We start from the raw sequence: 12,574 nt of genomic DNA on the forward strand, positions 1-12,574 counted from the left end.
TTCTCCACGGCATCTCCAGACTCTGTCACGTCTGTCACATGTGCTCAGTGTGAACCTGCTTTCATCTGTGAAGAGCACAGGGCGCCAGTGGCGAATTTGCCAATCTTGGTGTTCTCTGGCAAATGCCAAACGTTCTGCACGATGTTGGGCTGTAAGCACAACCCCCACCTGTGGACGTCGGGCCCTCATACCACCCTCATGGAGTCTGTTTCTGACCGTTTGAGCAGACACATGCACATTTGTGGCCTGCTGGAGGTCATTTTGCAGGGCTCTGGCAGTGAAAGGCGGAGGTAGCGGTCCTGCTGCTGGGTTGTTGCCCTCCTACGGCCTCCTCCACGTCTCCTGATGTACTGGCCTGTCTCCTGGTAGTGCCTCCATGCTCTGGACACTACGCTGACAGACACAGCAAACCTTCTTGCCACAGCTCGCATTGATGTGCCATCCTGGATGAGCTGCACTACCTGAGCCACTTGTGTGGGTTGTAGACTCCGTCTCACGCTACCACTAGAGTGAAAGCACCGCCAGCATTCAAAAGTGACCAAAACATCAGCCAGGAAGCATAGGAACTGAGAAGTGGTCTGGTCACCACCTGCAGAACCACACCTTTATTGGCGGTGTCTTGCTAATTGCCTATAATTTCCACCTGTTGTCTATTCCATTTGCACAACAGCATGTGAAATGTATTGTCAATCAGTGTTGCTTCCCAAGTGGACAGTTTGATTTCACAGAAGTGTGATTGACTTGGAGTTACATTGTGTTGTTTAAGTGTTCCCTTTATTTTTTTGAGCAGTGTACATACACAGTGCTATTTTAATAGTTTGTTTTACTGTTTATTGTCAAATGAATGATGTATTGTATTTATTTTTAAGTTATATAACAACATTCCAAACTTGTTTCTGCATTATCTAGTAATGTTCCACTATGTGTATCCGTTTCAATGGGGAACTTTTATTTTGAATGCGAACCGCAAATTCCACCGTTGTTCTTATTGTGGATAGCTTCACACAGGCCAGGGACACCAGAGACCCAATGGGCGTTGAATTACATTTTATGCTGTGAGTTGCAAACTGGCTGTATTTTCTTCCCAAATCCCGGGAGTGGAACCTTTTGTACCAAGAAACACAGAGAGATAAAGGTCCGGACAAAAGCTGCAGGTAATTTTTCGGGACCATTATCAGTTGCATATTTAAGTGTTTCAGCACAACAACAAGCAGTCAAGCTAGCTAACTTTAGCTAAGTTTAGTTAGCTAGCCAGTCACGGTCTTTGACCGTGTCTCATGAATCTGTGGTGCCATGTGACTTAGCGAGCTGTTTTTTGTTCTTATGTAACCTTTATTTAACTAGGCAAGTCATTTAAGAGCACATTATTTTTTGCAATGACGGCCTACCCGGCCAAACCCTCCCCTAACCCGGACGACGTTGGGCCAATTGTACGCCGCCCTATGGGACTCACGATCTCATTTTGTATGTAGAAAAAGTTAGCTCTCGTGTCACCGCTAGTTTCCGCGTTTGGTGATTGTACTCAGCTGGACAAATGCAGAAAGGGGCACAGCCAACGTTAAGCAACATGTTACGTTCTTCTGACTGTCGACATTGTCATTCATAGTTAACAGTAACGTTACAGCTAGCAGGCAACTGTTACTGTACCTGCTAGCTACAAGCCAGCTACGCTGCAATGTTGTCTAAGTTAATGTTTATAGCTAGCTAGTTAACTAAGAAATATCATACCTTAAGCTAGGTAGCGGTTAGGCACTATTTTAAATCAAAAGTTGGTGTTGCTTTGTTAGAGTGGGGTGCTAGGGGTAGCAGCTAAGCCATGCAACTTTTCAGGGTTTCGTTATAAACAATTATAAGTTAGCCAATAGTTTTATTTTCATTCAATAAGTGAGAGGAGAACCACATTATTGAGAACTTTATAAATGTCTACAAATTAGAATGTCCTCTTTTTTTAAGATGGTAAACTAGTGAACTCACTACCGTTTACGTGTCCATTATGACATTTAGTCCGGTTGGTGAGTTCGGTTTGCATGGCCCAGTTTGTATATATATTTTTAGACTACATTGGCGAGTCCAAATAATATCCACCCACCCGGGGCACCGGGCCATGCAAAACGAACTTCCCCAGTTTCTTATACTCTACCATATAAGTCAGACATTTAAGTCACCAACGCCCTCTGTTATGGAATCAAGTGTTAAACTTTTAAATCTTATTTGCATGCTTAAATTCTGTCACACTTGAATTGGTTGATAATAACAACCACAGTCAACATTATCAGCTTTCCTTCTGTTTACAACAGTTTCCTTCATCCTCTCATTAGTTTTTTTTGTATTTGGTTCAAGACATCATGCCAATTGTGTCCTTCACTGAACAGGATGCATCAGCACTCTCATTTTAAAGTAAAACATGACTTTAATGTTATAGTGAGTAAAATGTTGAGGAAGAGTATAATGTTCTCTGTTCAGAGGTCTAAATGGTAATATTTTTTGCCTCCTTACATCTGTTTTTTAAAAATAGCTTTTTCCATGACGTATACAGTCTAATATCTGATCATCTACAGGAAGGACTGTTTTGCAGTTGGAGCCACAGTCTTGTGGTATTACCTGGAGATAAACATGCATACCACCCTGCCTCCTACTGCTGGCTTGCTTCTGAAACTAAGCAGGGTTGGTTCCTGGATGGGAGACCAGATGCTGCTGGAAGTGGTGTTGGAGGCACCCTTTCCTCTGGTCTTAAAAAAATATCCCAATTCCCCAGGGCAGTGATTGGGGACATTGCCCTGTGTAGGGTGCTGTCTTTCGGCTGGGATGTTAAACGGGTGTCCTGACACTCTGTGGTCATTAAAGATCCCATGGCACTTATCATAAGAGTAGGGGTGTTAACACCGGTGTCCTGGCTAAATTCCCAAACTGGCCCTCATACCATCACCGTCACCTAATAATTTTGTAATGACTTATGCCATGTTTTGATATGAGTGAGAATGACTAACAAAATCAATCGGGGCCCCCTGGCGGCTGGGGGCCCTAAGCAACCACTTATGTCTGGAATCGCCCCTGCAGACATGGGTCAAGATCCCTGCACAAACAATGATTTTGTGGTGATGAACTAGCCTATCCAGCAGCATAGCTGTCCAACCTAATTTGTCAATTGCCATTGTATGCAATGACATTTGTCTCTGGAATAGTGGCCCAGGTGCTTTATGCCACCCCACCCTATGGAGTTGCATTTAAAATAGGCCTAGTATTTCTTCTTAACAATATTCAGCCTGTGTAATATCATTACACTTTTTTACTCCTTGTTAAGTCTTAGTAAAACAGAATCACCAGACGAACACGCGTGAGTTTACACACATGAGTTTAGGCTACATTCTGTGCCCCCCCCAGCAAATCAATAACTTGAAAGGACTGCTATCTTGCGCCTTGAGGTTTTGACCACCAATGTAGCTGCCTGGATCGATGCCCTCTTCGTTATTAAATGTGGTGGCTGATAGGAACCTATTCATGCCCTCCTATCTGTTTGTTTTCAGGAATGTCCGAAGTTAGTGTTGAGGCTGAGTCCCCAGCCCAGGACCTGCCAATGGATTCATCTAAGGAGGCTCAGAATACTGAGGACTTTCAAAGAGAGAGTGAGGAGGATGCTCACAGCTTTGATAGTACTGAATATGTACTAAACAATGATGAAGTGCCTCATGGTGACAGAGCTGAAAACGACAGTGATGTTCAAAATGACAACGATAATGCTGAGAACAGCGATGGCGCTCAAAATGATGTTCAGAGCGATAATGAGAATACGCAAAACAGTGTGAATGCTGAGCATGACGATGATGTACATTCCGACAATGCTGGTGCTAAAAGGGAAAATTGCCATACAGTGCCTACTCATAATGATACACCAAAGGAACCAAAGAAAAATGAAGATTCTCACACTCATACAAAGGTGACATATTTATCTTCAATGCAGACAACAGCTCTGGGAATCATTCATTCCAGCACTCTGGTTCATGTTGCTATATTTCACAAAAACATGGATAGTGTTACTCCATAGTTCAGGATATCGCTATTATTATGATATCCAATGGTGATACAGCTTATGAACCATTTCTTAATACAACATGAACTTGAGTTAAAGCTCTGAATCAATAATTATCCATTTTTGATTTCCTTTAATCGTTGGTGCCTTCCCCTTACGTTTCAAATTTGTCTGCTTGGTGCAACTCTAGTAGGAGTACTGGCTAGTGCATTTGTGTTGTTGGTGTAACATTTGCATAACTATCTTTCTTTTACGGGGTGTACTTCCTGATTAGTTGTACTGTGATGTCTGGTAGCGCCATTGAAAATGCTGGTGATGGCCTATGCTTCCTGTGAAATCCCCTGCATGCATTCTCCACCTAATGCCAATACATTTGTTGAATTTAATTTGTATTTTTATTGCTTAACTTTAATTGAGTTGTGTTTACAGGAACATGCCATGATGTTATGTTTGCCTTTGAGTCTCAGCATACCAGCCTGTAGCCACCTTTATGCAGTGGTGACACTATTGTCCCCATCCTAGCCATGGTGTGGCCTGTATGTGTGACTGTTCCCTGCCATTATAAGAATCCAACCCAGTGTTTCCTGTGTGTGTGGATACAGCACCCTGAATTGAATAGGCCTGTCACATGGCTGGGTCATCGCTGTAGGCGGAAGAATTTGGACTGCTTCCTCAATGTTCCCAGTCAATGTCAGATCCACTGCTGTTGTGTTCAACCACTCCAAGCTGTTAGTTCGATGCAGATTCCCTTAAGTTGTTCCCAACGTCGAATGAGTGATTGTGCTTCAGGTGGTGATGCTATCCTGGAGTGTTGTGGCTTCATACCAACTGCCTCTTTTTTTATTTTGTATAGAAAGGCTGCATGAAGTAGTCATATACTCTGCAGTCACTGTACCCGTCTTGCTAGTAAGCCCTGTTTGCTTTACATTCTGCCCTGCTATTTAAGAAGCGAGACTTGGTTTCTTCCCTCAGCTCAGCTGATCAGGAGGCTGCTGTTGTTATCCTTCCCTCCCCCCACTTGTTAGCTAGTTTCCAGGCTACTGAACTCCAGGGGCCTGAGCTCTGTGTCTCTGTTATGCCAAACATTGCCCCCATGTTCAACCTTTCAGTACCTTAGAACCATTTCTGTGTCTTGTAACCAGTCTGTTTGATCTTCAGGAATTGGTAGTGCTATTGGCTTTTGCCAACGAATGTATTTAATCTAGGCCTAGATATACCGGTAGTTGTTGAGGTTGTCAGGTGTCTATCAATACAGTTGTGTGAACACTGGAATACCCAACAGATAGACGGGAGTCTGTCTAATCTACCTCAACAGTTAGACAAGCCTACCTGTGGATGTCTCTGTTGCCTGCCTGCATGTGGGCATCTTGTGGCCTTTTTAAATATTCATGTTGTGTGTTATCTGATACTTGTTGCTCTCTGCACCGTTGACACACTCCGCTGCCAAAGCAGTCCAAATAATTTTATGAAGCTCGTTGTTGCTTATGGAGCTGGTTTCTGGACAATGTTTGAAACAAGTTGAAAATACCGAGAATATCTTCATACTGAATCCTATTGAGCTATTGCAAATGCATTAGGACGTATGCTTTGTCCTAATGCAACGGAATAAAGAGAAAGTATACTGGCCTACTTCTTCCCTGGATGAGCCTCCAAAATATATTGAGGCCAAAACTCCAACACAAGTCTTTTTATTAGGTTTTGTTGTCTGGAGCGGTTCATGTACTCATGCACATACCAAATGACACCCACACATAAACAAAGCGGTGCTGTGTGTTTGCACTTGTTTATAGTGTATTTTCCCATTTGCTGGAGTGTGAAATAATAGTAATATTTAGGCAGCCAATAAATGAATGTGTAGCCTCCAGGTTTGAACAAGCAGATAGCTTACTCTTCGTTCATGAACTTGATCCCACCTGGTTCCCATGAAGCAGACCTGTCCCATTCTCTGGTTGATATTTTTCTCACTCTGTGATGCCATTTTGAAATCTTAAGGGCTTGGCTCATCCTCTCATTTTGATGTTCGCATTAGCACTGCTTGATCTCGTTAGCATGGTCTGTGAATGGAGCAGTTGAAGCTTACCTGCACTTCACACATGCATTTATGCTAGCGCTAGCCTTATCTTGGCTAGCTATCCAGTGGCGGCTATCTGCATTATTTAGACAGTCCAAGTTCATTCTCGACTTTGGTATTTCCAAATAGCAATAAACCCTTGACAATGGCAGGGGACCATAGTGGTTTTTGAAACACCGATAATATAGCTGCTATCAGTTAGCTTTATACGGATTGAGTGCTATAAAAGTGCTAGCCTTTCACCATAGCTATGCCAAGTTGGGTATCCTGGCCCAGAAAATGCAAAGCTTTTGTCATTCAGGCTTTTGTTTTAAGTGTGATGTGTGAACAGCATTCTACTGTGTCCAACTTTCAAGAGGAAGTTATGGTGGTGTTGTAAGCCAATGTGTCGAAGCCTGACTTAATGATGTAATACAGCTTCCTATGTCCATTACATTTTATAGCAGGCATCAAAAGGCCAATTATTAACCACCGTTACAGTAATTCCACATGGGTCTTGTCGATGATGACAATGTCATGAGGTTTTCTACCTACAGACTATAGACTAATAATAACTTTTCATTTCCTATAGAGAATTTGGAATTGTTTCAATGAATACTTATTTAATTAAAATTGTAGCTTTTCTTGACCCATGGTTTAAGCAAAGCCTTTAGACAAAAACAGATTCATGCTTAATTGCCCAACACAATTCATGCTGCATGAACAGGGTTGGTTTTGCTGCGTTAGCAAGTACGCCCATTTGTATTTTTAGCCTCTTCTGACAGTGACTCAGACAGTCAGTGTGGTTCTGTGGGAGAAGGTGTGAATGTGCTCGTCACACTTCTCACAGTCCTACATATTCTCCCTATAGGTGGCGACTTGAGACTGAAGTGTGTAAATGGCTTGAAGGGTTGCCCTTTGACTCTTCTCTTAACAATATCATACCAGACATTTAGCCCTATCTGTTTTGACAACTGGAACTTTTATTTGGTCTGGTGTGTGGACAGTTTTTTTTTTTGTATGTTGACTGACAGCAGCGTTACCCTTGTGTTTGTTGTGTTTTTCTTGCCCAGATTCCTTGGAGGAGTCCTAGTTTATAAATATGAAATGGTACAATAACTCTGCTTGACCCAGATAGTTCTGCTTTGTCTGAGGTAATGAGAGGCAATTTGAAAATCTGTTACTCCGTCACAGGACAGCGTCTCAATCCTAAAGGACTAAAGAGATGGTTGGATTTTTTTGCCCTGATAACTGTGGCAGACTTGGAATGGCATGGGAGAGGCCCTCATAAAAGCATTGCCATGGAGACCGATTGGATCTTTGAAACAACCGATTCTAGTTGTATTTATGTAGAGTAGAACTTGTTCATTTGGTTGCAAGAAATATTTGATACTGCTCAATCAGGGCAATGATGGCTAGTTCCAAGGCTCTAAAAACCATTTGAAGATTTCCAATTATTCTTGCTGTGTGAAGAGGTCAGGTGAGCTTGCATGTGAGGTATCTTGTGTAATTCTCTGAAGGTTGACTTATCTCCTTTTATGCAATAACTCAGCTTGAGCTTACTACACTGTTTTTAAAAACCACCCTAATACTGCAGGATGTTATTTCAATGAATTGTTCATCACTTCTGGTGGCAGTGACCACAAGATGGCAGCCCATAGTCATCAAATTCTGTTGATTGAGTCCCCTCTGCTTACTCTTCCAGACAAACGTTAGGTTAAAAGCATAGGCCTACAGCTTCACCCATGCACAGAGCACACTTGGAAGAGGAACTTGAGGTAAGTCTCATTTAATGTATGAAACACTGTGTTAATCTCTTACCGTAGCCGTTTGTGATTGCAGGACAGCACTATGGATGAAGAGGTCCACAGGAGCCCTGCGGCAGAGATATCGGTCACCAGCAATGGAGACCTGGAGGAGAGCCACGAGGATGTATTCAGGGTAAGGGCTGGACAGGGCCTCCTCTTTGGCACTGCACTCATTCACTCACTACATATAATTACATGCACGCACTGCTTCGCAAAACTGTGTTTGCACTTTAATTTTTTACTTGAAAGGGAACCACATTATTGCGACAATAATGAAAACAGAATAAATTGGTAGGTTTAAGCAATTTTGCAATCGGAGCCAGTGGAACAATGCACTGTTGTGACATACAGTATGTTGCTTTATTTTATGGCTGGTTATGACACCTACATGAGTGTCAAGCTACCATACAAGGCAAAATTATTACATTGCACCATAGCGTACTGTCAACAGTATGTTTGTTATATTATTTTGGGGGAAATTGACCATATAATGTTATCATTGTTTCGGTGCACACATTGATGTCAGACATGCTCCTACCCCAATGTTCTGTTGCTGATGACTGGGATGAATACAGGAGCAGGACAAGACACCCTATTTGTGACTGATGATTGATTTAAGGGCCTGTACGTGATAGGCCTAGCTGGCGTTTATGATTGATGGTCATAATGCTTCTTGACATTGTCAGGGTGTATGTTCTTAGTCCAAGTAAAGTGACACAGGATGGTCATAATGCTTCATGACGGTGTCATAAAATGTATTTTCTACAAGTTATTTAAAATATGATGAACTAACATAACTGTATAGAGTTCATTACAACAATAAAGGATGTAACTTCTTATGGCTACAGGGGCAGTATTGAGTAGCTTGGATGAAAGGTGCCCAGAGTAAACGGCCTGCTCCACAGTCCCAGTTGCTAATATATGCATATTATTATTAGTATTGGATAGAAAACACTCTGAAGTTTCTAAAACTGTTTGAATGATGTCTGAGTATAACAGAACTCATATGACAGGCAAAAACTTGAGAAGAAATCCAAACAGGAAGTGGGAAATCTGAGGTTGGTCGATTTTCAACCCAGCCCCTATTGAATACACAGTGGGATATTGGTTATGTTGCACTTCCTAAGGCTTCCACTAGATGTCAACCGTCTTTAGAAACTTGTTTGAAGATTCTACTGTGAAGTGGGACTGAATGAGAGAGGAATGAGTCAGGTCTGCCATGAGCTGACCATGCGCGTTCACATGAGAGGGAGCTCTGTTCCATCACGCTTCTGAAGACAATGGAATTCTCCGGTTGGAACATTATTGACGTTTTATGTTGAAAACATCCTAAAGATTAATTCCATACATCGTTTGACATGTTTCTACGGACAGGAACGGAACTTTGACATTTCGTCTGCAGCTAGGGAACACGCTTCATGACTTTGGATTTGTTTACCAAATGTGCTAACAAAAGTAGCTCTTTGGACACAAATGGACATTATCGAACAAAATCAAACATTTAATGTGGAACTGGGATTCCTGGGAGTGCATTCTGTTGAAGATCATCAAAGGTAAGGGAATATTTATATAGCTATTTCTGATTTCTGTTGACTCCAACATGGCAGATAATTTTTTTTTTTTCTGAGGGCCATCTCAGATTATGGCATTTTAGTTTAAAAAAATCTGACACAGCTGTTGCATTAAGGAGAGGTATATCTATTAGAGGTCGACCGATTATGATTTTTAAACGCCGATACCGATTTATTGGAGGACCAAAAAAGCCAATACCGATTAATCTGACGATTTTTATTTATTTGTAATAATGACAATTACAACAATTCTGAATGAAGACTTATTTTAACTTAATATAATACATCAATAAAATCAATTTAGCCTCAAATAAATAATGAAACATGTTCAATTTGGTTTAAATAATGCAAAAACAGTGTTGGAGAAGAAAGTAAAAGTACAATATGTGCCATGTAAGAAAGCTTATGTTTAAATTCCTTGCTCAGAACATGAGAACATATGAAAGCTGGTGGTTCCTTTTAACATGAGTCTTCAATATTCCCAGATAAGAAGTTTTAGGTTGTCGTTATTATAGGACTATTTCTCTCTATACCATTTGTATTTCATTAACCTTTGACTATTGGATGTTCTTATAGGCACTTTAGTATTGCCAGTGTAACAGTATAGCTTCCGTCCCTCTCGTCGCTCCTCCCTGGGCTCGAACCAGGAACACAACGACAACAGAGCAAGGGAAACAACCACTCCAAGGCTCAGAGCGAGCGAGTGACGTTTGAAACGCTATTTTGGCACGCGCTAAATAGCCAGCCATTTCACTTCAGTTACACCAGCCTCATCTCGGGAGTTGATATGTTTGAAGTCATAAACAGCGCAATGCTTGACGCACAATGAAGAGCTGCTGGCAAAACGCACGAAAGTGCTGTTTAAATGAATGTTTACGCGACTGCTTCTGCCTTCCACCGCTAAGTCAGATACTTAGATACTTGTATGCTTCTATGCTTAGTCAGATTATACGCAACACATGACACGCTAGATAATATTTAGTAATCAACCATGTGTAGTTAACTAGTGATTATGATTGATTGTTTTTTATAAGATAAGTTTAATGCTAGCTAGCAACTTACCTTGGCTTGCTGCATTTGCGTAACAGGCAGTCTCCTTGTGGAGTGCAACAAGAGGCCGGTCATTATTGCGTTGGACTAGTTAACTGTAAGGTTGCAAGATTGGATCCCCCGAGCAAGGTGAAAATCTGTCGTTCTGCCCGAACGAGGCAGTTAACCCACCGTTCTAGGCCGTCATTGAAAATAAGAATGTGTTCTTAACTGACTTGCCTAGTTAAAAAAAAGATTAAATAAAGGTGTAAAAAAATTAATTAATCGGCAAATCCGTGTCAAAAAAATACAGATTTCCGATTGTTATATGAACTTGAAATCGTCCCTAGTTAATCGGCCTTTCCGATTTAATCAGTCGACCTCTATCTATATTTCCATGTCTAACAATTGTATTTATCGACATTTATAATGAGTATATCTGTAAAATGATGTGGCTCTGCAATATCACCGGATGTTTTTGGAACTAGTGAACGTAACGCGCCAATGTAGACAGATTTTTTAAATATACATATGCACTTTATCAAAAAAAAATACATGAAGTCCTATGAGTGTCGTCTGATGAAGATCATCGAGAAGTTAGTGATTCATTTTATCTCTATTTGTGCTTTTTGTGACTCCTCTCTTTGGCTGGAAAAATAGCTGTGTTTTTCTTTGAGTTGGTGGTGACCTAACATAATCGTTTGTGGTGCTTTCGCTGTAAAGCCTATTTGAAATCGGACACTGTGGTGAGATTAACCAGTTAGAGCTCTAGGGGCGCTATTTCATTTTTGGATAAAAAACGTTCCCGTTTTAAGCGCGATATTTTGTCACGAAAAGATGCTCGACTATGCATATTCTTGACAGTTTTGGAAAGAAAACACTCTGAAGTTTCAGAATCTGCAAAGATTTTGTCTGTAAGTGCCCCAGAACTCATTCTACAGGCGAAACCAAGATGATGCATCACCCAGGAATTAGCAGAATTTCTGAAGCTCTGTTTTCCATTCTCTCCTTATATGGCTGTGATTGCGCAACGAATGAGCCTACACTTTCTGTCGTTCGCCCAAGGTCTTAGCAGCATTGTGACGTATTTGTAGGCATATCATTGGAAGATTGGCCATAAGAGACTACATTTTCCAGAGGTCCGCCCGGTGTCCTTTGTCTAAATTTGTGCGTAATCTTCAGGTGCAGGCATTTTCTCCTGGGATTCAGGAGAGAAACCATGTTTCCAAGAACGATGTATCAATGAAGAGATATGTGAAAAACACCTTGAGGATTGATTCTAAACAACGTCTGCCATGTTTTCAGTCGATATTATGGAGTTAATTTGGAAAAAAGTTTGCGTTTTGAGGACTGAATTTATGGATTTTTTTTGGTAGCCAAATGTGATGTATAAAACGGAGCTATTTCTAATACACAAGGAATCTTTTTGGAAAAACTGAGCATCTGCTATCTAACTGAGAGTATCCTCATTGAAAACATCAGAAGTTCTTCAAAGGTAAATGATTTTATTTGAAGGCTTTTATGTTTTTGTTAATGTTGCGTGCTGGATGCTAACGCTAATGCTAACGCTAAATGCTAACGCGAAATGCTAACTCTAGCTAGCTACTTTTACACAAATGATTGTTTTCCTATGGTTGAGAAGCATATTTTGAAAATCTGAGATGACAGTGTTGTTTACAAAAGGCTAAGCTTGAGAGATGGCATATTTATTTCATTTCATTTGCGATTTTCATAAATAGTTAACGTTGTGTTATGCTAATGAGCTTGCTGATAGATTTACACAATCCTGGATACAGGGGTTTTTTCATAGCTAAACGTGACGCAGAAAACGGAGCGATTTGTCCTAAACAAATAATCTTTCAGGAAAAACTGAACATTTGCTATCTGAGAGTCTCCTCAATGAAAACATCTGAAGTTCTTCAAAGGTAAATGATTTTTTTGAATGCTTTTCTGTTTTTTTGTGTAAATGTTGCCAGCTGAATGCTAATGCTAAATGCTACGTTAGCCATCAATACTGTTACACAAATGATTGTTTTGCAATGGTTGAGAAGCATATTTTGAAAATCTGAGATGACAGTGTTGTTAACAA

The 12,574-nt window shown here is 40.9% G+C and overlaps 1 protein-coding gene across 4 annotated transcripts in view; it reads left to right on the forward strand.

The window, feature by feature from the left end:
* The first annotated feature begins 781 nt into the window (after positions 1-781).
* The window catches only part of arfip1 (ADP-ribosylation factor interacting protein 1 (arfaptin 1)), a 33,642-nt gene continuing 21,849 nt past the window's right edge, over positions 782-12,574 (forward strand). The window contains exons 1-3 of one of the 4 annotated variants that reach the window (XM_021619095.2): positions 782-1,154; positions 3,525-3,934; positions 7,920-8,018. In XM_021619095.2, coding sequence (XP_021474770.1) covers positions 938-1,154; positions 3,525-3,934; positions 7,920-8,018 — 726 coding nt within the window. In that variant the 5' untranslated portion in view covers positions 782-937. The remainder of the gene's footprint in view (positions 1,155-3,524; positions 3,935-7,919; positions 8,019-12,574) is intronic. The other 3 variants (XM_021619096.2, XM_021619097.2, XM_021619098.2) reach the window with 3 other exon arrangements.

This window comes from Oncorhynchus mykiss, chromosome 10 (assembly GCF_013265735.2).
Source record: "Oncorhynchus mykiss isolate Arlee chromosome 10, USDA_OmykA_1.1, whole genome shotgun sequence".
Classification (NCBI taxonomy): Eukaryota; Metazoa; Chordata; class Actinopteri; order Salmoniformes; family Salmonidae; genus Oncorhynchus; species Oncorhynchus mykiss.